Source organism: Hemitrygon akajei, chromosome 31 (genome assembly GCF_048418815.1).
Source record: "Hemitrygon akajei chromosome 31, sHemAka1.3, whole genome shotgun sequence".
Classification (NCBI taxonomy): Eukaryota; Metazoa; Chordata; class Chondrichthyes; order Myliobatiformes; family Dasyatidae; genus Hemitrygon; species Hemitrygon akajei.
The window spans coordinates 2,670,491-2,694,406 of record NC_133154.1 but is presented as its reverse complement, the minus strand read 5'-3'; the positions used below and the strand labels follow the sequence as shown (position 1 = coordinate 2,694,406).

The 23,916-nt window shown below is 55.9% G+C and overlaps 1 protein-coding gene across 3 annotated transcripts in view; it reads left to right on the top strand.

Annotated features, from left to right (window-relative positions):
* LOC140719172 (autism susceptibility gene 2 protein homolog) overlaps positions 1–23,916 on the top strand; it is a 56,109-nt gene extending 32,193 nt beyond the window's left edge. The window contains exons 13-18 of one of the 3 annotated variants that reach the window (XM_073033592.1): positions 3,072–3,143; positions 3,846–3,966; positions 12,817–12,894; positions 13,068–13,151; positions 15,108–15,327; positions 20,179–23,916. In XM_073033592.1, coding sequence (XP_072889693.1) covers positions 3,072–3,143; positions 3,846–3,966; positions 12,817–12,894; positions 13,068–13,151; positions 15,108–15,327; positions 20,179–20,902 — 1,299 coding nt within the window. In that variant the 3' untranslated portion in view covers positions 20,903–23,916. The remainder of the gene's footprint in view (positions 1–3,071; positions 3,144–3,845; positions 3,967–12,816; positions 12,895–13,067; positions 13,152–15,107; positions 15,328–20,178) is intronic. The other 2 variants (XM_073033590.1, XM_073033591.1) reach the window with 2 other exon arrangements.

The following is a 23,916-nucleotide window of genomic DNA, read 5'->3' as shown; positions in this document are numbered from 1 at the left end:
TGAGGACACTAATTAAATGGGAAAAGAAAATTGTGCAGAGGATGTGGGGAGTCTTCAGAGAGATGTTGGTAGGTTAAGTGAGTGGGCAAGGATCTGGTAGATGAGTACAATGTTAATGACAGTGAGGTCATCAACCTTTAAAGGAAAAATAAAGATCAGGTTATTATTGAAATGATAAAAGATTGCAGAGCAACTTGGGAGTTCTTGTCGATAAATCGCTAAAGGTTGGTTTGCAGGTGCAATAGCTTATCAGGAAGGCAAATGGAATGATGGTAATCGCTAGAGGGATTGAATTTAAGAGCAGGGAGGTGATGTTGCAACTGTACAGGGGAGGCTGCACCTGAACCATTAGATTCACAATTAAGTTCTGGAGATTGAGGGGAGCAGTTTAGCCTATGAGGAGAGCTTACTGTGGAGTTCAGGAAGGTTAAGACGAAGGAACACATACCAGTCCTCTCAGAATGATCAGAAATGGAGAGAGTGAGCAACTTCAAGTTCCTGGGTGTCAAGATCTCTGAGGACCTAACCTGGTACCTACATAACGATGCAGTTATAAAGAAGGCAAGACAGTGACTATACTTAGTTAGGAGTTTGAAGAGATTTGGTATGTCAACAAAATCACTCAAAAAAAAACTTCTTTAGATGTACCATGGAGAGCATTCTGACAGGCTGCATCACTGTCTGGTATGGAGGGGCTACTGCACAGGACCGAAAGAAGCTGCAGAGGTTTGTAAATTTAGTCAGCTCTGTCTTGGATGCTAGCCTACAATGTACCCAGGACATCTTCAGGGAGCGGTGTCTCAGAAAGGCAACATCCATTTTTAAGGACCTCCAGCACCCAGGGCATGCCCTTTTCTCACTGTTAACATCAGGGAGGAGGTACAGAAACCTGAAGGCACACACTCAGCGATTCAGGAACAGCTTCTTCCCCTCTGCCTTCTGATTTCTAAATGGACGTTGAACCCTTGGACACCACCGCACTTTTTAAAATATATTTCTGTTTATGCATGGTTTTTAATCTATTAATTATATGTATACTGTAATTGATTTATTTATTATTATTATTTTATTCTATTTTATGTATTGCATTGAACTGCTGCTGCTAAGTTAACAAATTTCATGACACATGCCAGTGATAATAAACCTGATTCTGAGAACAAGTCACTTAGGCCTATACTCGCTGGAATTCGGAAATAAGAGAGGAGATCTTGTAGAAACGTATACAATTCTGTGAGGGTTAGAGGCAGGAAAATTGTTTGTGCTTGTAGGTGACAGATTAGTGACTAGCGGGGTGCCTCAGGGATCTGTTTTGGGCCCAATGTTGTTTGTAATATACATAAATGATCTGGATGATGGGGTGGTAAATTGGATTAGTAAGTATGCTGATGATACTAAGGTAGGAGGTGTTGTGGATAATGAGGTGGGTTTTCAAAGCTTGCAGGGAGATTTATGCCGGTTAGAAGAATGGGCTGAACGTTGGCAGATGGAGTTTAATGCTGAGAAGTGTGAGGTTCTACATTTTGGCAGGAATAATCCAAATAGAACATACAGGGTAAATGGTAGGGCATTGAGGAATGCAGTGGAACAGAGAGATCTAGGAATAACAGTGCATAGTTCCCTGAAGGTGGAGTCTCATGTAGATAGGGTGGTGAAGAAGGCTTTTGGAACGCTGGCCTTTATAAATCAGAGCATTGAGTACAGAAGTTGTGATGTAATGTTAAAATTGTACAAGGCATTGGTAAGGCCAAATTTGGAATATTGTGTACAGTTCTGGTCACCGAATTATAGGAAAGATATCAATAAATTAGAGAGAGTGCAGAGACGATTTACTAGGATGTTACCTGGGTTTCAGCACTTAAGTTACAGAGAAAGGTTGAACAAGTTAGGTCTCTATTCATTGGAGCGTAGAAGGTTGAGGGGGGATTTGATCGAGGTATTTAAAATGTTGAGAGGGATAGATAGAGTTGACGTGAATAGGCTGTTTCCATTGAGAGTAGGGGAGATTCAAACGAGAGGACATGATTTGAGAGTTAGGGGGCAAAAGTTTAAGGGAAACCCGAGGGGGTATTTCTTTACTCAGAGAGTGATAGCTGTGTGGAATGAGCTTCCTGTAGAAGTAGTAGAGGCCAGTTCAGTTGTGTCATTTAAGGTAAAATTGGATAGGTATATGGATAGGAAAGGAGTGGAGGGTTATGGGCTGAGTGCGGGTAGGTGGGACTAGGTGAGATTAAGAGTTCGGCACGGACTAGGAGGGCCGGAATGGCCTGTTTCCGTGCTGTGATTGTTATATGGTTATATGGTTATTAGGGAACACCCAAAACTTTTCTCAGAGTCGTGAACCTGTGGCGTTATCGACAACAACTGCAACATAACATCCACTCTCCTGCGCTGAATGATGGAGGTCGGCATGACGAGGGCCTTGCCTACCTGTGTCGGCACTCTCTCAGGACCATGTACCTCTGTTCTGCAACATTCCCCAGGGCTCAGTTATTCACTGTATAAAGTCTTGTCCTGGTTTTGACTTTGAAAATTGCAACACCTCGTACTTAATTGAATCGAACACTGCCCTGGAGCTGGGGGTGGGGAGAATCATATCCCTGTCCCACTCTGTCTGAGGGAAATCAGGCCCTTCAGTGTGTTTTTTGTTCTGAGACCCCTGCTCTTTGTGGTTTTTGTGAATGGCTTAGATGAAGTGGAAGGGTGGATTAGTAAGTTTGAAGATGACACGAAGGTTGGTGGAGCTGTGGAAAGTGTAGAAGGCTGTTTTAGATTACAGTGGAACATTGATGGCATGCCGAGTTGATCTGAGAAGTGGCAGATGGCATACAGTCCAGAAGAGTGTGAAGTGATTCACTTTGGAAGGGCAAGATACAGGGTTAATGGCAAGATCCTTAGCCGTGAGGAAAAACAGGGATAATGGGGTTCAAGTCCCTCCGTCCTCTGCCCCTCTCACCCTCCTCCACCCCTCTGTTCCCCTCTCCTGCTCTCTCCCCCATCACACAGCAAGAGCTGAGGGGCAGGGATTGTGCACTCTGACCCTCTGACCCCTCTCTGCTTTGGACTCCCGACAGAAACCGGGTAAGTGGTGCGCCATGCACGTCCGGATCGCCTGGATGATTCACCGGCACCAGGAGAAGAACAAGGTACGTGCAGCCCTGCCCCGGCCCTCACAGCTCGTCACCTTCCTTTCCCTCTCTCCCAAACTTGTGCTGGTTCTTCCTCTGGATTCTGACAGCAATGACTTCCTTGGGTGGGGTTAGTCTGCACACATGTTTACGCCATGTTTTCCTGCCCACATCTACAAGTCGGGTGTGACAACACACTCCCCACTCTCTCACCAACATGTACCCTCTCTTCACCACGGGCGCAATGTGTACAAAAATTCCTCCCCCTCCCTCTGTGATTTGGAGCAGCTAGGAGACTGAGGACCACCCCGCCTCCTGGCCCGGTTGTGCGCGAGATTCCTGCTGCGTGTGTGAATAAAACTGGAGGTTGCAGCCCAGTGGGGCAGAGGTCAGCAGGGTTCTTGGCAGGGGAGGGGGGGGGGCAGAGGCTTAACACCATCACTGACATTTCTGCCCCCTCACTAACACCACTAGGGGGTGGGGAGTGTGGCTAGGGTGGTGGGTGGTTTCTGTGTCTGCAGAATGCTCCCTCACCCTTTCCTGTCCCCCACTTCCCTCCCCTGTTCTTTCAACCCCTCATCCTTCCTCTGCCCTCTTCCACCCTCTTTCCCCCTCTCCCCCTCACTCCTTCCTCTGTGTTCCCCCCCTCCATCCTTCCCTCTCCCTCGCTCCTTCCCTCCCTCCATCCTTCCCCTCTCCCTCCTCCTCTCTGTGATGCAGGTAGAACACCAGAAGCTGGACCTGGCCAAGGCTGACCTGCTGTCGAGGGGTCCCAGTGTGTTCAGTCCTGTTGCCCCAACGCACGATCTGGCCCGTCCCATCACCCTGTTCACTGCCACAGGTAGGGGGGTGTCTGCTGGGGTGGGAATGGGTGGATGGGGAGGGAGGGGTTGGCGGGGACCGGTGGGGGATGGGAGAACACAGAGGGATTGTCTCCTTGCGAGACCCACTAGTCTGTACTCAGCCCGTATCTGATCTCTCCGCCATCTCCCAGTTTCTTCTGTTGTGCTCTCGACCCTCTGTTTGTACCCCAGGCAGTCCGCCTGTTCCTCGACCTTGCTCACCATTCCTAGTTCCCTGTTCCGGACCCAGTCCTGATTCATCTTCCCTGTAAGTCAGTCCCCACTCCCAGTCCTTCTGCTTGGATCCCACCCCTCCACCTGTAACCGTCCCATGTGCTGCTCCTCCGCCTGTTCCCATTCCCATGTGCTGCTCCTCCGCCTGTTCCCATTCCCATGTGCTGCCCCTCCGCCTGTTCCCATTCCCATGTGCTGCCCCTCCGCCTGTTCCCATTCCCATGTGCTGCCCCTCCGCCTGTTCCCATTCCCATGTGCTGCCCCTCCGCCTGTTCCCATTCCCATGTGCTGCCCCTCCGCCAGTTCCCATTCCCATGTGCTGCCCCTCCGCCTGTCCATTCCCATGTGCTGCCCCTCCGCCTGTCCATTCCCATGTGCTGCCCCTCCGCCTGTCCATTCCCATGTGCTGCTCCTCCGCCTGTTCCCATTCCCATGTGCTGCCCCTCCGCCTGTTCCCATTCCCATGTGCTGCCCCTCCGCCTGTTCCCATTCCCATGTGCTGCTCCTCTGCCTGTAACCCATTCCTATGTGCTGTTCATCTGCCTGTTCCCATTCCCAGTTGCTCCTCCGCCTGTAACCCATTCCCATGTGCTGTTCCTCCGCCTATTCCCATTCCCATGTGCTGTTCATCTGCCTGTTACCATTCCCAGTTGCTCCTCCGCCTGTAACCCATTCCCATGTGCTGTTCCTCCGCCTCTTCCCATTCCCATGTGCTGCCCCTCCGCCTGTAACCCAGTCCCATGTGCTGCCCCTCCGGCTGTAACCCAGTCCCATGTGCTGCCCCTCCGGCTGTAACCCAGTCCCATGTGCTGCCCCTCCGGCTGTAACCCAGTCCCATGTGCTGCCCGTCCGGCTGTAACCCAGTCCCATGTGCTGCCCCTCCGGCTGTAACCCAGTCCCATGTGCTGCCCCTCCGCCTGTAACCCAGTTCCATGTGCTGCCCCTCCGCCTGTAACCCAGTTCCATGTGCTGCTCCTCCGGCTGTAACCCAGTTCCATGTGCTGCCCCTCCACCTGTAACCCAGTTCCATGTGCTGCTCCTCCGCCTGTCCAGTCCCATGGGCTGCTCCTCCGCCTGTAACCCATTCCCATGTGCTGCTCCTCCGCCTGTCCATTCCCATGTGCTGCTCCTCCGCCTGTCCATTCCCATGTGCTGCTCCTCCGCCTGTCCAGTCCCATGGGCTGCCCCTCCGCCTGTAACCCATTCCCATGTGCTGCTCCTCCGCCTGTAACCCATTTCCATGTGCTGCTCCTCCGCCTGTCCATTCCCATGTGCTGCTCCTCCGCCTGTCCAGTCCCATGGGCTGCTCCTCCGCCTGTCCATTCCCATGTGCTGCCCCTCCGCCTGTCCAGTCCCATGGGCTGCTCCTCCGCCTGTCCATTCCCATGTGCTGCCCCTCCGCCTGTAACCCATTCCCATGTGCTGCCCCTCCGCCTGTCCATTCCCATGTGCTGCCCCTCCGCCTGTCCATTCCCATGTGCTGCCCCTCCGCCTGTCCATTCCCATGTGCTGCCCCTCCGCCTGTCCATTCCCATGTGCTGCTCCTCTGCCTGTCCCAGTCCCATGTGCTGCTCCTGTGCCTGTCCCATTCCCATGTGCTGCCCCTCCGCCTGTCCATTCCCATGTGCTGCCCCTCCGGCTGTAACCCAGTCCCATGTGCTGCCCCTCCGCCTGTCCATTCCCATGTGCTGCTCCTCCGCCTGTCCATTTCCATGTGCTGCCCCTCTGCCTGTCCATTCCCATGTGCTGCTCCTCCGCCTGTCCCATTCCCATGTGTTGCCCCTCCGCCTGTCCATTTCCATGTGCTGCCCCTCTGCCTGTCCATTCCCATGTGCTGCTCCTCCGCCTGTCCATTCCCATGTGCTGCCCCTCCGCCTGTCCATTTCCATGTGCTGCCCCTCCGCCTGTCCATTCCCATGTGCTGCCCCTCCGGCTGTCCATTCCCATGTGCTGCCCCTCCGCCTGTCCCATTTCCATGTGCTGCCCCTCCGCCTGTCCATTCCCATGTGCTGCCCCTCCGCCTGTCCATTCCCATGTGCTGCTCCTCCGCCTGTCCATTCCCATGTGCTGCCCCTCCGCCTGTCCATTCCCATGTGCTGCTCCTCCGCCTGTTCCCATTCCCATGTGCTGCCCCTCCGCCTGTTCCCATTCCCATGTGCTGCTCCTCCGCCTGTTCCCATTCCCATGTGCTGCTCCTCCGCCTGTCCATTCCCATGTGCTGCTCCTCCGCCTGTCCATTCCCATGTGCTGCTCCTCCGCCTGTCCATTCCCATGTGCTGCCCCTCCGCCTGTCCATTCCCATGTGCTGCCCCTCCGGCTGTAACCCAGTCCCATGTGCTGCCCCTCCGCCTGTCCATTCCCATGTGCTGCTCCTCCGCCTGTCCATTTCCATGTGCTGCCCCTCTGCCTGTCCATTCCCATGTGCTGCTCCTCCGCCTGTCCCATTCCCATGTGTTGCCCCTCCGCCTGTCCATTCCCATGTGCTGCCCCTCCGCCTGTCCATTTCCATGTGCTGCCCCTCCGCCTGTCCATTCCCATGTGCTGCCCCTCCGCCTGTCCATTCCCATGTGCTGCCCCTCCGCCTGTCCATTCCCATGTGCTGCCCCTCCGCCTGTCCATTCCCATGTGCTGCCCCTCCGCCTGTCCATTCCCATGTGCTGCCCCTCCGCCTGTCCATTCCCATGTGCTGCCCCTCCGCCTGTAACCCAGTCCCATGTGCTGCTCCTCCGCCTGTCCATTCCCATGTGCTGCTCCTCCGCCTGTCCATTCCCATGTGCTGCCCCTCCGTCTGTCCATTTCCATGTGCTGCCCCTCCGCCTGTAACCCAGTTCCATGTGCTGCTCCTCCGGCTGTAACCCAGTTCCATGTGCTGCCCCTCCACCTGTAACCCAGTTCCATGTGCTGCTCCTCCGCCTGTCCAGTCCCATGGGCTGCTCCTCCGCCTGTAACCCATTCCCATGTGCTGCTCCTCCGCCTGTCCATTCCCATGTGCTGCTCCTCCGCCTGTCCATTCCCATGTGCTGCTCCTCCGCCTGTCCAGTCCCATGGGCTGCCCCTCCGCCTGTAACCCATTCCCATGTGCTGCTCCTCCGCCTGTAACCCATTTCCATGTGCTGCTCCTCCGCCTGTCCATTCCCATGTGCTGCTCCTCCGCCTGTCCAGTCCCATGGGCTGCTCCTCCGCCTGTCCATTCCCATGTGCTGCCCCTCCGCCTGTCCAGTCCCATGGGCTGCTCCTCCGCCTGTCCATTCCCATGTGCTGCCCCTCCGCCTGTAACCCATTCCCATGTGCTGCCCCTCCGCCTGTCCATTCCCATGTGCTGCCCCTCCGCCTGTCCATTCCCATGTGCTGCCCCTCCGCCTGTCCATTCCCATGTGCTGCCCCTCCGCCTGTCCATTCCCATGTGCTGCCCCTCCGCCTGTCCATTCCCATGTGCTGCCCCTCCGCCTGTCCATTCCCATGTGCTGCCCCTCCGCCTGTAACCCAGTCCCATGTGCTGCTCCTCCGCCTGTCCATTCCCATGTGCTGCTCCTCCGCCTGTCCATTCCCATGTGCTGCCCCTCCGTCTGTCCATTTCCATGTGCTGCCCCTCCGCCTGTCCATTCCCATGTGCTGCTCCTCTGCCTGTCCCAGTCCCATGTGCTGCTCCTGTGCCTGTCCCATTCCCATGTGCTGCCCCTCCGCCTGTCCATTCCCATGTGCTGCCCCTCCGGCTGTAACCCAGTCCCATGTGCTGCCCCTCCGCCTGTCCATTCCCATGTGCTGCTCCTCTGCCTGTCCATTTCCATGTGCTGCCCCTCTGCCTGTCCATTCCCATGTGCTGCTCCTCCGCCTGTCCCATTCCCATGTGTTGCCCCTCCGCCTGTCCATTTCCATGTGCTGCCCCTCTGCCTGTCCATTCCCATGTGCTGCTCCTCCGCCTGTCCATTCCCATGTGCTGCCCCTCCGCCTGTCCATTTCCATGTGCTGCCCCTCCGCCTGTCCATTCCCATGTGCTGCCCCTCCGGCTGTCCATTCCCATGTGCTGCCCCTCCGCCTGTCCCATTTCCATGTGCTGCCCCTCCGCCTGTCCATTCCCATGTGCTGCCCCTCCGCCTGTCCATTCCCATGTGCTGCTCCTCCGCCTGTCCATTCCCATGTGCTGCCCCTCCGCCTGTCCATTCCCATGTGCTGCTCCTCCGCCTGTTCCCATTCCCATGTGCTGCCCCTCCGCCTGTTCCCATTCCCATGTGCTGCTCCTCCGCCTGTTCCCATTCCCATGTGCTGCTCCTCCGCCTGTCCATTCCCATGTGCTGCTCCTCCGCCTGTCCATTCCCATGTGCTGCTCCTCCGCCTGTCCATTCCCATGTGCTGCCCCTCCGCCTGTCCATTCCCATGTGCTGCTCCTCCGCCTGTTCCCATTCCCATGTGCTGCCCCTCCGCCTGTTCCCATTCCCATGTGCTGCTCCTCCGCCTGTTCCCATTCCCATGTGCTGCTCCTCCGCCTGTCCATTCCCATGTGCTGCTCCTCCGCCTGTCCATTCCCATGTGCTGCTCCTCCGCCTGTCCATTCCCATGTGCTGCTCCTCCGCCTGTCCATTCCCATGTGCTGCCCCTCTGCCTGTAACCCATTCCCATGTGCTGCCCCTCCGCCTGTCCATTCCCATGTGCTGCTCCTCCGCCTGTCCATTCCCGTGTGCTGCCCCTCCGCCTGTCCATTCCCATGTGCTGCCCCTCCGCCTGTCCATTCCCATGTGCTGCCCCTCCGCCTGTCCATTCCCATGTGCTGCCCCTCCGCCTGTCCATTCCCATGTGCTGCCCCTCTGCCTGTAACCCATTCCCAAGTGCTGCCCCTCCGCCTGTCCATTCCCATGTGCTGCTCCTCCGCCTGTCCATTCCCATGTGCTGCCCCTCCGCCTGTCCATTCCCATGTGCTGCTCCTCCGCCTGTCCATTCCCATGTGCTGCCCCTCCGCCTGTCCATTCCCATGTGCTGCTCCTCCGCCTGTTCCCATTCCCATGTGCTGCCCCTCCGCCTGTTCCCATTCCCATGTGCTGCTCCTCCGCCTGTTCCCATTCCCATGTGCTGCTCCTCCGCCTGTCCATTCCCATGTGCTGCTCCTCCGCCTGTCCATTCCCATGTGCTGCTCCTCCGCCTGTCCATTCCCATGTGCTGCCCCTCCGCCTGTCCATTCCCATGTGCTGCCCCTCCGGCTGTAACCCAGTCCCATGTGCTGCCCCTCCGCCTGTCCATTCCCATGTGCTGCTCCTCCGCCTGTCCATTTCCATGTGCTGCCCCTCTGCCTGTCCATTCCCATGTGCTGCTCCTCCGCCTGTCCCATTCCCATGTGTTGCCCCTCCGCCTGTCCATTCCCATGTGCTGCCCCTCCGCCTGTCCATTTCCATGTGCTGCCCCTCCGCCTGTCCATTCCCATGTGCTGCCCCTCCGCCTGTCCATTCCCATGTGCTGCCCCTCCGCCTGTCCATTCCCATGTGCTGCCCCTCCGCCTGTCCATTCCCATGTGCTGCCCCTCCGCCTGTCCATTCCCATGTGCTGCCCCTCCGCCTGTCCATTCCCATGTGCTGCCCCTCCGCCTGTAACCCAGTCCCATGTGCTGCTCCTCCGCCTGTCCATTCCCATGTGCTGCTCCTCCGCCTGTCCATTCCCATGTGCTGCCCCTCCGTCTGTCCATTTCCATGTGCTGCCCCTCCGCCTGTAACCCAGTTCCATGTGCTGCTCCTCCGGCTGTAACCCAGTTCCATGTGCTGCCCCTCCACCTGTAACCCAGTTCCATGTGCTGCTCCTCCGCCTGTCCAGTCCCATGGGCTGCTCCTCCGCCTGTAACCCATTCCCATGTGCTGCTCCTCCGCCTGTCCATTCCCATGTGCTGCTCCTCCGCCTGTCCATTCCCATGTGCTGCTCCTCCGCCTGTCCAGTCCCATGGGCTGCCCCTCCGCCTGTAACCCATTCCCATGTGCTGCTCCTCCGCCTGTAACCCATTTCCATGTGCTGCTCCTCCGCCTGTCCATTCCCATGTGCTGCTCCTCCGCCTGTCCAGTCCCATGGGCTGCTCCTCCGCCTGTCCATTCCCATGTGCTGCCCCTCCGCCTGTCCAGTCCCATGGGCTGCTCCTCCGCCTGTCCATTCCCATGTGCTGCCCCTCCGCCTGTAACCCATTCCCATGTGCTGCCCCTCCGCCTGTCCATTCCCATGTGCTGCCCCTCCGCCTGTCCATTCCCATGTGCTGCCCCTCCGCCTGTCCATTCCCATGTGCTGCCCCTCCGCCTGTCCATTCCCATGTGCTGCCCCTCCGCCTGTCCATTCCCATGTGCTGCCCCTCCGCCTGTCCATTCCCATGTGCTGCCCCTCCGCCTGTAACCCAGTCCCATGTGCTGCTCCTCCGCCTGTCCATTCCCATGTGCTGCTCCTCCGCCTGTCCATTCCCATGTGCTGCCCCTCCGTCTGTCCATTTCCATGTGCTGCCCCTCCGCCTGTCCATTCCCATGTGCTGCTCCTCTGCCTGTCCCAGTCCCATGTGCTGCTCCTGTGCCTGTCCCATTCCCATGTGCTGCCCCTCCGCCTGTCCATTCCCATGTGCTGCCCCTCCGGCTGTAACCCAGTCCCATGTGCTGCCCCTCCGCCTGTCCATTCCCATGTGCTGCTCCTCTGCCTGTCCATTTCCATGTGCTGCCCCTCTGCCTGTCCATTCCCATGTGCTGCTCCTCCGCCTGTCCCATTCCCATGTGTTGCCCCTCCGCCTGTCCATTTCCATGTGCTGCCCCTCTGCCTGTCCATTCCCATGTGCTGCTCCTCCGCCTGTCCATTCCCATGTGCTGCCCCTCCGCCTGTCCATTTCCATGTGCTGCCCCTCCGCCTGTCCATTCCCATGTGCTGCCCCTCCGGCTGTCCATTCCCATGTGCTGCCCCTCCGCCTGTCCCATTTCCATGTGCTGCCCCTCCGCCTGTCCATTCCCATGTGCTGCCCCTCCGCCTGTCCATTCCCATGTGCTGCTCCTCCGCCTGTCCATTCCCATGTGCTGCCCCTCCGCCTGTCCATTCCCATGTGCTGCTCCTCCGCCTGTTCCCATTCCCATGTGCTGCCCCTCCGCCTGTTCCCATTCCCATGTGCTGCTCCTCCGCCTGTTCCCATTCCCATGTGCTGCTCCTCCGCCTGTCCATTCCCATGTGCTGCTCCTCCGCCTGTCCATTCCCATGTGCTGCTCCTCCGCCTGTCCATTCCCATGTGCTGCCCCTCCGCCTGTCCATTCCCATGTGCTGCTCCTCCGCCTGTTCCCATTCCCATGTGCTGCCCCTCCGCCTGTTCCCATTCCCATGTGCTGCTCCTCCGCCTGTTCCCATTCCCATGTGCTGCTCCTCCGCCTGTCCATTCCCATGTGCTGCTCCTCCGCCTGTCCATTCCCATGTGCTGCTCCTCCGCCTGTCCATTCCCATGTGCTGCTCCTCCGCCTGTCCATTCCCATGTGCTGCCCCTCTGCCTGTAACCCATTCCCATGTGCTGCCCCTCCGCCTGTCCATTCCCATGTGCTGCTCCTCCGCCTGTCCATTCCCGTGTGCTGCCCCTCCGCCTGTCCATTCCCATGTGCTGCCCCTCCGCCTGTCCATTCCCATGTGCTGCCCCTCCGCCTGTCCATTCCCATGTGCTGCCCCTCCGCCTGTCCATTCCCATGTGCTGCCCCTCTGCCTGTAACCCATTCCCAAGTGCTGCCCCTCCGCCTGTCCATTCCCATGTGCTGCTCCTCCGCCTGTCCATTCCCATGTGCTGCCCCTCCGCCTGTCCATTCCCATGTGCTGCCCCTCCGCCTGTCCATTCCCATGTGCTGCCCCTCCGCCTGTCCATTCCCATGTGCTGCCCCTCCGGCTGTAACCCATTCCCATGTGCTGCTCCTCCGCCTGTAACCCATTCCCATGTGCTGCTCCTCCGCCTGTCCATTCCCATGTGCTGCCCCTCCGCCTGTAACCCATTCCCATGTGCTGCCCCTCCGCCTGTAACCCATTCCCATGTGCTGCCCCTCCGCCTGTCCATTCCCATGTGCTGCCCCTCCGCCTGTCCATTCCCATGTGCTGCCTCTCTGCCTGTAACCCTGTCCCATGTGCTGCCTCTCTGCCTGTAACCCTGTCCCATGTGCTGCCCCTCCGCCTGTCCATTCCCATGTGCTGCCTCTCCGCCTGTAACCCTGTCCCATGTGCTGCTCCTCCGCCTGTAACCCAGTCCCATGTGCTGCCCCTCCGCCTGTCCATTCCCATGTGCTGCCCCTCCGCCTGTCCATTCCCATGTGCTGCCCCTCCGCCTGTAACCCTGTCCCATGTACTGCTCCTCCGCCTGTAACCCTGTCCCATGTGCTGCTCTTCTGCCTGTTCCCAGTCCCATGTGCTGCTCCTTCGCCTGTAACCCAGTCCCTGCTTCTGGCCCCTCTGTATAGACCTGTAAGTTTGGGCCCCGATCCCAGTCACTTGCATGTACCCTGGACCCTCTGCTCTCCGTGCCTGTACCCGGGAACTCCCTCCCTGCTAGGCCCAGATACGTGGGGCACTGGCTTTGTGATTGACGTGGTGGTGTGCGTCACTTCAGTACGATGTCTCTCAGACAGACTTGGTGTTTTCTCTCCCCTCCACAGGAGCTGTGCATTCAGCCACCCCACCCTTTGGACCTCCGACTGCACTGAGTCCCTTCCTCAGCACCTCGTCGCCTCTCGGTGAGTCCACAGCCCATCAATGGCCCTTCTCGCATCCCTCTCCATTCCTCTCCACCCTTCCTGCTGCCTCTGCCTCTCCCCTCTCTTCCTCTCCAGGCCTCCCTCTCTCATCAATCCTCACCACCCATTGTATGGCCCTTCCTCCTCGTCACTAATGGCTGTGTCGCCCGCAGATCCCTACAGCCGCTCCCCCACCTACGGTCCCATTGGACAAATCCCCAACGCTGCCTTTGGAGGCCTTGGCAATCCTGCCGTCGGTAAGTACCTGGGGAGGGGGAGATCTGGTGGGTAGAGGGTGGGCTTGGTGTAGCTCCTCGCAGCGTCAGTCCCCACTCCTAAGAAACATCATCCTGTCTCATGGCTCTCTCCTTCCTCACTTCCCTTCCCTTGACATTCCCTCTTCACCCTCCTCTCACAGTCACCTCCCACAGAGCTCCCACCTCACGGTCCCCTCCCACGGCGTTCCCACCTCACCATCCCCCTCCCACAGAGCTCCCACCTCACCGTCCCCCTCCCACAGAGCTCCCACCTCACGGTTCCCCTCCCACGGCGTTCCCACCTCACCGTCCCCCTCCCACAGAGCTCCCACCTCACCGTCCCCCTCCCACGGCATTCCCACCTCACCGTCCCCCTCCCACAGCATTCCCACCTCACCGTCCCCTCCCACAGAGCTCCCACCTCACCGTCCCCCTCCCACAGAGCTCCCACCTCACCGTCCCCCTCCCACGGCATTCCCACCTCACCGTCCCCCTCCCACGGCATTCCCACCTCACCGTCCCCCTCCCACAGTGTTCCCACCTCATCGTCCCCTCCCACAGAGCTCCCACCTCACCGTCCCCCTCCCACGGCGTTCCCACCTCACCGTCCCCCTCCCACAGAGCTCCCACCTCACCGTCCCCCTCCCACAGAGCTCCCACCTCACGGTCCCCCTCCCACAGAGCTCCCACCTCACGGTCCCCTCCCACGGCGTTCCCACCTCACCGTCCCCCTCCCACGGCATTCCCACCTCACCGTCCCCCTCCCACAGCGTTCCCACCTCATCGTCCCCTCCCACAGAGCTCCCACCTCACCGTCCCCCTCCCACGGCGTTCCCACCTCACCGTCCCCCTCCCACAGAGCTCCCACCTCACCGTCCCCCTCCCACCGAGCTCCCACCTCACCGTCCCCCCCCCACAGAGCTCTCACCTCACCGTCCCCCTCCCACAGAGCTCCCACCTCACCGTCCCCCTCCCACCGAGCTCCCACCTCACCGTCCCCCTCCCACAGAGCTCCCACCTCACCGTCCCCCTCCCACAGAGCTCCCACCTCACCGTCCCCCTCCCACCAAGCTACCACCTCACCGTTCCCCTCCCACAGAGCTCCCACCTCACCGTCCCCCTCCCACAGAGCTCCCACCTCACCGTCCCCCTCCCACCGAGCTCCCACCTCACCGTCCCCCTCCCACAGAGCTCCCACCTCACCGTCCCCCTCCCACAGAGCTCCCACCTCACCGTCCCCCTCCCACCAAGCTACCACCTCACGGTTCCCCTCCCACAGAGCTCCCACCTCACCGTCCCCCTCCCACAGAGCTACCACCTCACGGTCCCCCTCCCACGGCGTTCCCACCTCACCGTCCCCCTCCCACAGAGCTCCCACCTCACCGTCCCCCTCCCACGGCGTTCCCACCTCATCGTCCCCTCCCACAGAGCTCCCACCTCACCGTCCCCCTCCCACAGAGCTCCCACCTCACCGTTCCCCTCCCACAGAGCTCCCACCTCACCGTTCCCCTCCCACAGAGCTCCCACCTCACCGTCCCCCTCACACCGAGCTCCCACTTCACTGTCCCCCTCCCACAGAGCTCCCACCTCACCGTCCCCCTCCCACGGCATTCCCACCTCACCGTCCCCCTCCCACAGAGCTCCCACCTCACCGTCCCCTCCCACAGAGCTCCCACCTCACCGTCCCCCTCCCACAGAGCTCCCACCTCACCGTCCCCCTCCCACAGAGCTCCCACCTCACGGTCCCCCTCCCACAGAGCTCCCACCTCACCGTCCCCCTCCCACAGAGCTCCCACCTCACCGTCCCTTGCCACGCAGCCACAGTGTACCAGTTGAAGTGTTGGTGTTTCTCCCTGTTTGATATGGACTCTGCGTTTAGCAGTATGTAAGAGTCTACATTTGTGAGTTTAACCTTTTCTCTCTCCCCCCCCCCCCATGTTTTCCACCCCACAACAGCCAGTGCCATCTTCGCTCCCAAGGAGTGCCCGTCGTCTGCCGCTCCCCCACCCTCCTACAGCAGCTCTCGGGATCAGTGGAGCCACTTGCACCAGACTCCTCCCGCATTCCCAACTCCGCCCCCCACATGGGCACGGCTGGGAGAGGCCGAGAGGGAGAGGGGGCTCATCTCTGAGAAGGACAAACGCGAGGTCCTGCTGCTCAAGGAGGAACAGGAGAGGTGAGGGACGTCGGGAGGGGGGTCAATGGTGGGGAAAGAGTTGGAGCAGTTGTAGGAGGGTCACGTCCACAGCAGGAACTTCTGATCCCTTGGGTCCCTCCCACCTGCACCTTGTTCTCTCCACCACCAGCTGATCAACTCACTGCAGCTCCACCCTTCTGGTGCCCTCTGCCGGTCCAAGATCCAAGGGGCTGCCCCACCTCTCCCCAGCACCCCCCGTTCTTTACGATCCGGATTTTGAGGGTTGATCTTCCTCCACCTTGGAAACACATGGAGATTCTGCTCCCATCTCCCCTCAAAGTAAGGGGAAGCATCGCAACGACCTTGGAATTCTATTCAGAGAGTACTGCAGAACCGAAACCAATCCCTGGCCCATCTGGTCCCTTTCAGAATCATTTAATATTACCGGCATACGTCCTGGAGCTTGGTGTCTTTGTGGCTGCAGTACATTTCAATACATAATTATAGAGAAAAATGGTGAATTACAGAAGTGTGTGTGTGTATATATAAATATAAAGCAGTTAAATAAGTAGTGCAAAAATTAATTACATTTTTTTTAAAAAGAGAGCTAGTGTTCATGGGTTTAATGTCCATTCGGAACTATGATGACCGAGGGGAAGAAGCTGTTCTTGAATCACTAAGTGTGTGTCTTCAGGCTCCTGTACCTCCTGTCTGAGAGTAGCAATGAGAGGAGGGAATGTCTTGGGTAATAGGGGTCCTTAATGATGGACATCACATTTTTGAGGCATCTTTCCTTGCAGATTTCTCATACGAGCAAAAGAGGGTGAGAGGTGACTTGATAGAGTACAAGATGATAAGAGGCATAGATACAGTGGACGGCCAGTGACTTTTCCTAGGTCAGTAAAGGCTAATTCAAGGCTCATAATTTTAAAGTGATTGGAGGAAGGTATAGAGGGGATGTCAGAGGAGGGTTTATTTTTTACACAGTGTGGAGCGTACTACCGGGGTGTGGAGGCAGAGACACTTGGGTCGGCACATTGATGTAAATTGAGGGCTATGTTCTGCGTTCTAGTCCGTGTCTCTTCTCCTGCTCTGGTCTACCTGCACCCGGACTATATCCCTCCAACCCTTTCCCTTCCACATACCTATCCAAACTTCTTGTAAACGTTACAGTTGATCCCACATCCACCACGCCCGCTGATCCACACTGTCACCGTGCTCTGTGAAAATGTTCCCCCATCACTCTCCTTAAATATTTCACCCTTCACTCAGTCTGTGGCCTCTAGTACGGCACTTCACTGACCTTCTAACCTATTCCAAGATCAATCTAATGCTCGCTTACTATATAGCCCTCCATTTTTCCTATTAGCCTCTCAAATGTCTGCCTCTACCATTACCCCAAGCACACATTACACACAGCCCCTACTCTCCTTTTAAAAAAAACTACATCTCTCAAAATCTCCTTCAGAAGAGGATTGACATTTCAGTTTTTTTGAGCATTTCTGATGCTGTGGAATTCAGTACCTAACACTGAGGGATGCAGACTCGGTTGACAGCAGCTCAAAGCCTATTTATCTAAATAAACTGACGATTTTTTGTCTTTTATTGTCACACTTGCACTTTGCTCCATTGTGAAGCACTTTGAACTAATCGTTTGTATGAAGAGTGCTCGATAGATTAGTCATTATTTATTGATTGATTCAGATACAGCATGGAATTCTAACCCTTAAGCCCAGCAACCCCCTATTTAATCTTAACCTAATCGCAGAATAATTTACAACGACCAATTAATCTACCAAATGGTACGTCTTTGGACTGCTTGAGGAAACCTCAGTCATGGGGAGAATGTAGAAACATCACCTCTGACATTCCCCCCCCCCCCCCCACTTTGCTCCAATCGCCCCTTGTATTACCCATTCCCACCCTAGGAAATCTCTAGCTGTCTACTTCATTTATGCCCCATATTATACACCTCTATCATGTTCTCCTTTGCTCCAAGGAGCCAACCCTTAGCTTGCTGAACCTATTCCCATTCTCAACCTGTTCTCTAATCCAGGCAGCAACCAGGTCTTTCCCTTTAAATATTTCATCTTTCACTCATTGACTATGACTTCTAGTTCTAATCTCTCCCACCTTCAGGGGTAAAAGCCTGCAAGCATTCACCCTATCTATGCCCCCATAATTTACTATGGATATACTACTGATAGGGCACCAGGAAGTATTACAAAACAGAGGGAGCTTGGAGTACGTGTGCAGTTTGTTGAAGGCAACATCAAAGGTCACTAAAAAACACAAAATGCTGGCAGAAATCAGCAGGCCAGACAGCATCTATGGGAGGAGGTAGTGACGACGTTTCGGGCCGAAACCCTTCATCAGGAGTGATGAAGGATTACCTCCTCCCGTAGATGCTGTCTGGCCTGCTGAGTTCTGCCAGCATTTTGTGTTTTTTATTTATTTCCAGCATCTGCAGATTCACTTGTTTTGCCATCAAAGGTCACTAGGTGTTGAAGGAGGGCAGAGTCAGGTTTATTATTACTGACAGATGTCATGAAGCTCGCTTTGTGGCAGCAGTACAGTGCAAGAAAATTGCTGTAGGTTAAAATAAGAAAACTGATTCTGGAACTGACTGTGGACTTCGGAAAAGATCAGACAAAAAGGAGCTCACACCAATCCTCGAAGGGATCAGAAGTGGAAAGTGAGTAATTTCAAGTTTCTGGGTGTCGCCATCTCCGAGGATCTATCCTGACTCAACATATTGATGCACAAAGAAGCTGCTGCTATAAGAGTTTGAGGAGATTTGGTACGTCACCAAAGACACTCGCAAATTTCTACAGAAGTATCGTGGAGGGCGTTCTAACTGGCTACATCAGCATCTGGTATTGGCTTGGGGGTGGGGGGGGGGCGACTGTATAGGATTGAAACTAGCTACGGGGAGTTGTAAACTCAGTCAGTTTCATCACGGGCACGGGCCTCCGTGGTATCCAGGACATCTTCAAGGAGCGATGCCTCAAAAAGGCGGCATCCATTGTATAGGACCCCATCACCCAGGCCATGCCCTGTTCTCATTGCTACCTTCAGGAAGGAGGTACAGGAGCCTGAAGACACACAGTGATTTAGGAACAGCTTCTTCCCCTCTGCCGTCCGATTTCTGAATGGGCATTGAACCCATGGACACTACCTCACTACTATTTTATTTCTATTTTTGCACTATTTAATTTAACTATTGTGTGTGTGTTATTTTTTACATACGTATACACGTGCGCGCACACACACACACACACACGTTTTTCTATATCATTCTGTATTGCATTGCACTGCTGCCGCAAAGACAACAGATTTCACAGCGTGCCAATGATGTTAATTCTGATTCTGAGAATGTAGAGCAAAGCGTTAGAGTTACAGAGAAAGTGCAGTGGAAGTCAACAATGAGGTGTCAGACCATGATAAGGTAACTTATCAAGTTCACTCTGAATGTATTATCAAGGACATGTTGATCACCATTAACTACCCAAAGATTTTTTTTGCTGGCAATCACAGTAAGTAGAAAGAAACACAATAGGATCAATGAAAAACCCAGCCAGGACAGAGATGGACAAACAGCTGGTGTGCAAAAGTCAACAGACTCTGCATGCAAATACAAAAACAAAAGAAAAAATTAAACAAGAAATATGGAGAAGCCGAGTTGTAGAGGCCTTGAAAGTGAGTCTGCAAGTTGTGGAGTCAGTTCAGTGTTGGGTGAGTGATGTTATCGCCTTTGCTGCAAGAGGCTGATGGTTGAGGGGTAATAACTGTTCCTGAACCTGGTAGTGTGGGACCTGATGGTTGAGGGGTAATAACTGTTCCTGAACCTGGTAGTGTGGGACCTGATGGTTGAGGGGTAATAACTGTTCCTGAACCTGGTAGTGTGGGACCTGATGGTTGAGGGGTAATAACTGTTCCTGAACCTGGTAGTGTGGGTCTTGAGGCCCCTGTGCATCCTCCTTGATGGCAGCAGTCTGTCTAGAGCACCTTCTAAAATCTGATGATAACAGCGTAGAAGCTGGGGGGGGGGGGGGGTTAGAGTGAGAGAGGAAAGGTTAAAGAGCTGAGAGGCACCTTTATCATGCAGAGAATGTTGAATATAGGGAATGAACTGCTAGTAGAAGTGGTTGAGGCAAGTACAAGATTATCGTTTAAGAAGTGTTTAGGTTTGTGGACAGACAGGGCTTGGATGGATGTGGGTCATATCCAGGAAATTGTTGCTAGCTGGGTGAGAACCATGTGTTGGCAGTACTGGTCGGGCCAAAGGGCACGTGTTTGTATTGAACTGTTCCGTGACACCCAGAGAATAACATATTTCCCCTGATCTCCATCGGAAATGCTCTAATCCTGATTGATAAACGGTGACACCTCCCCACTTTTCTCCAAACCGGTTTGAGACTCACCCACATGGGAAGTGGGGGGGGGGGTAATTTTTCCCACCGTTCCAGCCACCACCTCACACCTCCTCGAAGGGGTAACCAGTGTTGCTGTGATTTGCCCCACTTCCCCCAATTTCTCTGTGGTCTGCCTGAACCTCAAATCCCCCCTCCTCCCTGTCCCGAATTCTCCACTCCCCAGTGAGAGGAGGGGATGATTGTGGAGTGGGAGGGAGGGGAGACAAGGGTAAGATGGGGGGAGAGAGGAGATTGTGGACAGCAGAGAGGGGGATTGGAATGACTGCTCTATTCACTAATGACTCTTTTTCTCTCCCCCTTTCCCTACTCTCATCCCATCTCCTCCATCCCCCTATGCCCCCTCCCCTCTGTGCCCCCCTCTAACCCCCACCCTCTGTACCCCTTCCCCTCCGTGCCCCCCTCCCCTCTAACCCCCCACCCTCCCTACACCCACCCCTCCTCTCTCCCCCTCCAGCAGGGAAGGACCCTACTCCCGGCACCCGTTCCGAACTCCTGTCGAGGAGCGACTCCCCACTCCCCTTGAGCGCCGGGCGCCCCCACTTCCGCAGCGGGTGAAGCCGGAGCCGTCCCGGGGAGATCAGCCCCGTCCGCGGGACAGGCCGGAGACTGGGGGAGTGGGAGGAGGGGTAGGGAAGGAGGAGGTGGAGGGAGGGGGATGTCCCTTCCCCGGACTGCGGGCTGTGCCCTTGCCACTCATTGTGTCCCCGGGCTCCCCGGCTGAGCTGAGCCTGCTGCCCCCTCACCTCCTCCGGCTGGGGCAGCCTCACCATCCTCCGTATCCCTGGGATCCCTGGGTTGAGGCAGTACCCCTTCAAGCACGTCGCTGCCCCCCTCCACCCACTGAGAGGGAGAGGGAAAGGGAGCCCACTGCCCAGCGTCACTCCCTCCTCCAGGAAGAGTATGAACAGAGGGCCCGTCTCCTCGCTGGCGGCTTCCTGCCCACCCCTCCCCACCCCTACCCCCGCCTCAGCCCCTCCCTCCTCCGCCAGAGCACCCTCCTGCCCAAGACTCCTCCTCTCGGAGGTCCACCACCCCTCATCTCCTCTTCCTCCTCGTCAGCCACTTCCTCCTCTACCCGCGCCCTCTCCCCCCGACAGCGAGGGGCCCCGGCATCTGACCTACGCGACCTCCCACCCCCCTCCTCCACCTACCCTCACAGGGAACGGGATGCCAGATAATATCTGGCCTCCCCCCTCCTCCCACCCTCATGGAAGGAAGTGAGGGGGGATCAGCCCCCTTCATTCTGTACCCACGCCCTCTCTCTGCCCCCCACTTCCCAGATCATCCAGACATAGAGGGGTAGCTCTCATCCCTTCCCTGGGGGTGGGGGGGTGTTGAATGGCTCCCTTCTCTCTGTTTCCCCCCCCCCCACACTGAAAGCAGAATTAATAATGCTGTACATATTTATATTATATAATCAGTGTGTTACTGTGGTTTTTTGGGGGGTGGGTGGGAAAGCATCTACAGAATATTTTGTACATTTTTTAAAAAAGAAAATAAGGTTTTGTTTTGCGTGGGGGAGGAGGGTCAATGTGATTTTAACCGAGGCAGATTTTTATCCCCGTTTTCTCTCCCCGTTTTCTCTCTCCCCTGCTGCTGGAACTGTATACGGATTTTTTTTTAAAAAAAGAGAAATTATGCTACCGAACTTATGTGGGTGACGTTTGATTGCTGGTGGGAGGAGGGGGTGTGGGGAGGATCAAGGAGAGTGTTGGGTGCATTACTTCCTTAATTTCCCCCCATCGTGGTTGAGGGAGGGGATGGGGAGTTGGGAGTGAGGGAGGGTGTCATTAGGTCTGAACTCCAGAGAGTTGTGGAATAGACAAGAGCGTGATAAATCTGTATCTCTCCCCCTCGTCCCCTGTGATCCACCCATCTCCATCTCCTTTTTCCTGTGCCCTCGTCTCCCTCCTGCTTATCCTGTAACTTTACCCCCTCATTCGAGACTCTCCCACTGGTGGAGACATCTCCCCAATCTCCTCATCACTTCTCTGCTTGAGACCTTAATCACTTCCTGTGACAGCTTTTTCATCAAACGACCCTTGGATCCCTGTTAAATCTCTCTTCCCCCACCTCAAACCTTTACCCTCTAGTTCCAGATTCCGCAGCCCTGGAAAAACGCCTGCGTACATCCATCTTGTCTGAGCCTTGCAGCACAGAAGCATGGTCTGTGTCGATCAGGATGCCTTCCTGAGCTAGTTCTGTTTGGCCTGTTTCCTATCCACGTACTGACCAAATGTCTTTAAAATGTTGTTGTTGTACCTGCCTCAACCACTTCCTCCGGCTGCTCATGGCCATCGATGAGCTTTCATCTCCATCGTCTTCTGAAGTCAACGGTTTGGTTGGAGTTCACCAATATTTCTGTGATCAGTTGTGTCCACTGTACAGGGGATTGGCCGACAGAGCTTCACCAGAGTCCTGTTCACTGGTCTCACCCGTTTCCACCTCTCACGACGGGGACGTAGGATTGGACTTTCAGAGCCTGAGATGGCCAAAATGCCTTTAAACCTTTCTTATCCACGTAGCGGTCCAAATGCCTTTATAAAATGTTGTAATTATTAATGTCACGTTGGAGTAAATCTTCAACTGCAGGTGAAAAGCGAGAAGTGATATGAAAATGCTTTTTAAGGCACATGGACATCTTGGCTCAGAAAGAGGTTTAGTTTAAATTCAGCACAGATATAATGGGTCAAGTGGCCCTTCTATGTCCCCTATAGTCACTCAGTCAATCTCCACCTCTCTCACTTGCCTCCTGACTTTCTCCAACTCTTCAAACAATTGAGCTTTGGGCTCTGAGCCCTGCAGATCTATTCTGCGCCCTTATGCGAGACCAACCTGCACCCCCGTGGGCTTTTTATTTTTTGGCAATAGTTTACTGCCCTTCATCCTTCAAGACTCCAGCAGACATGGACATGGATAGGCTGGTGGGATAGCCTATCACCACTATAACCCCTCGCTCACGAAGCCGGGAGAGGGAGGACGGGAAAGGCGGAGAGCCAAGGTTGTCGACGGCTAAGTCCAACAGAGAGATGGGGGGTGAGACAGATGGTGGCCCCACCCCTTACCTCCTTGCCGGGATCCCTTCCTCGCGCCTGTGGAGAGTTTCCTGTCACACCCCTCAGCTGTATACAGTCGGCAGGTGAGATGGTGGATGCTGTGTGCATGGACTAGCCCCACCTGGTGAAGTGAGCAGTATTCTGTCACACACCTGGCCCATAAGTGGGGGACAGGTACTGCGGTAGATTTTATCTGCATGGACAAAACCACCCAAACAAGTGGGAAGTGTTTCATCACACACCTGACCCGTAGGTGGTGGTCAGGTAATATGGCAGATGTTGTGTGCATGGACATCTAGCTGGAGAACCTTCTGATCATCCACCCTTTCCCCTTTAGCCAGGATGAGCAGGCCTGGGTGGGTGTGGGACAACTACAATGCTGAGGGAATAAAGGACGGGTCAGGGTGGAGAGTTAGAGGCTGGAGTGCAGGCTGTGTTCTAGTGACCAACACAGGATTGTCATACAAGAACAGCGACATCCCTGATGCTATCAAATGCTCCCACCACTCAGAGGCCAGCCGTTTCGGTCCACTGATTTGCTGGCCCCTGACCCTTGGCCTCAATGGTTCCTCCGTGTTTTTCATTGGTGTCCCAGGAGTTTCCCACCCTGTTTGTGCACCTCTACCAGGCTCCCACTGGGACTGAGCACTAGACACACCATCCTCACCTCCCACACCCACCCCCCCATTCCAGGACTGGGAGTCAGATATACTGTCCTCTCCCGCCCTCAAAGATCAGGCATCAGCAGCACCATCCTTCTGGAGCCGGGTGTCGGACATACCATCCTCTCCTAGCCTGTGGGGCCAAGTATTCAACACACTGTTCTCCCACCACCTTCCAGGACTGGGTGTCAGACACACTGTCCATTCCACACCCTCCCCGCTCCCCAACTTTGGCTACCGGACATTGGAAACCATCCTCTCCTGCTGCCTTCTCTAATCACATTTCCCAACACTCACTAGTCTTGTCTGCTTCTGCAGTTCAAATGCTTGAGTGTTGCCTCCACAGTGTCAGGATGTATGCTCCAAATTCTAACCGTTCCTGGGGAGAAAACAATCTGTCCTGCTCAGGGGACAGGTTTCCAGATCTTTGCCCCTCAATATATTGTACAGCTCCATTAGTTCCCCATTCTTCAG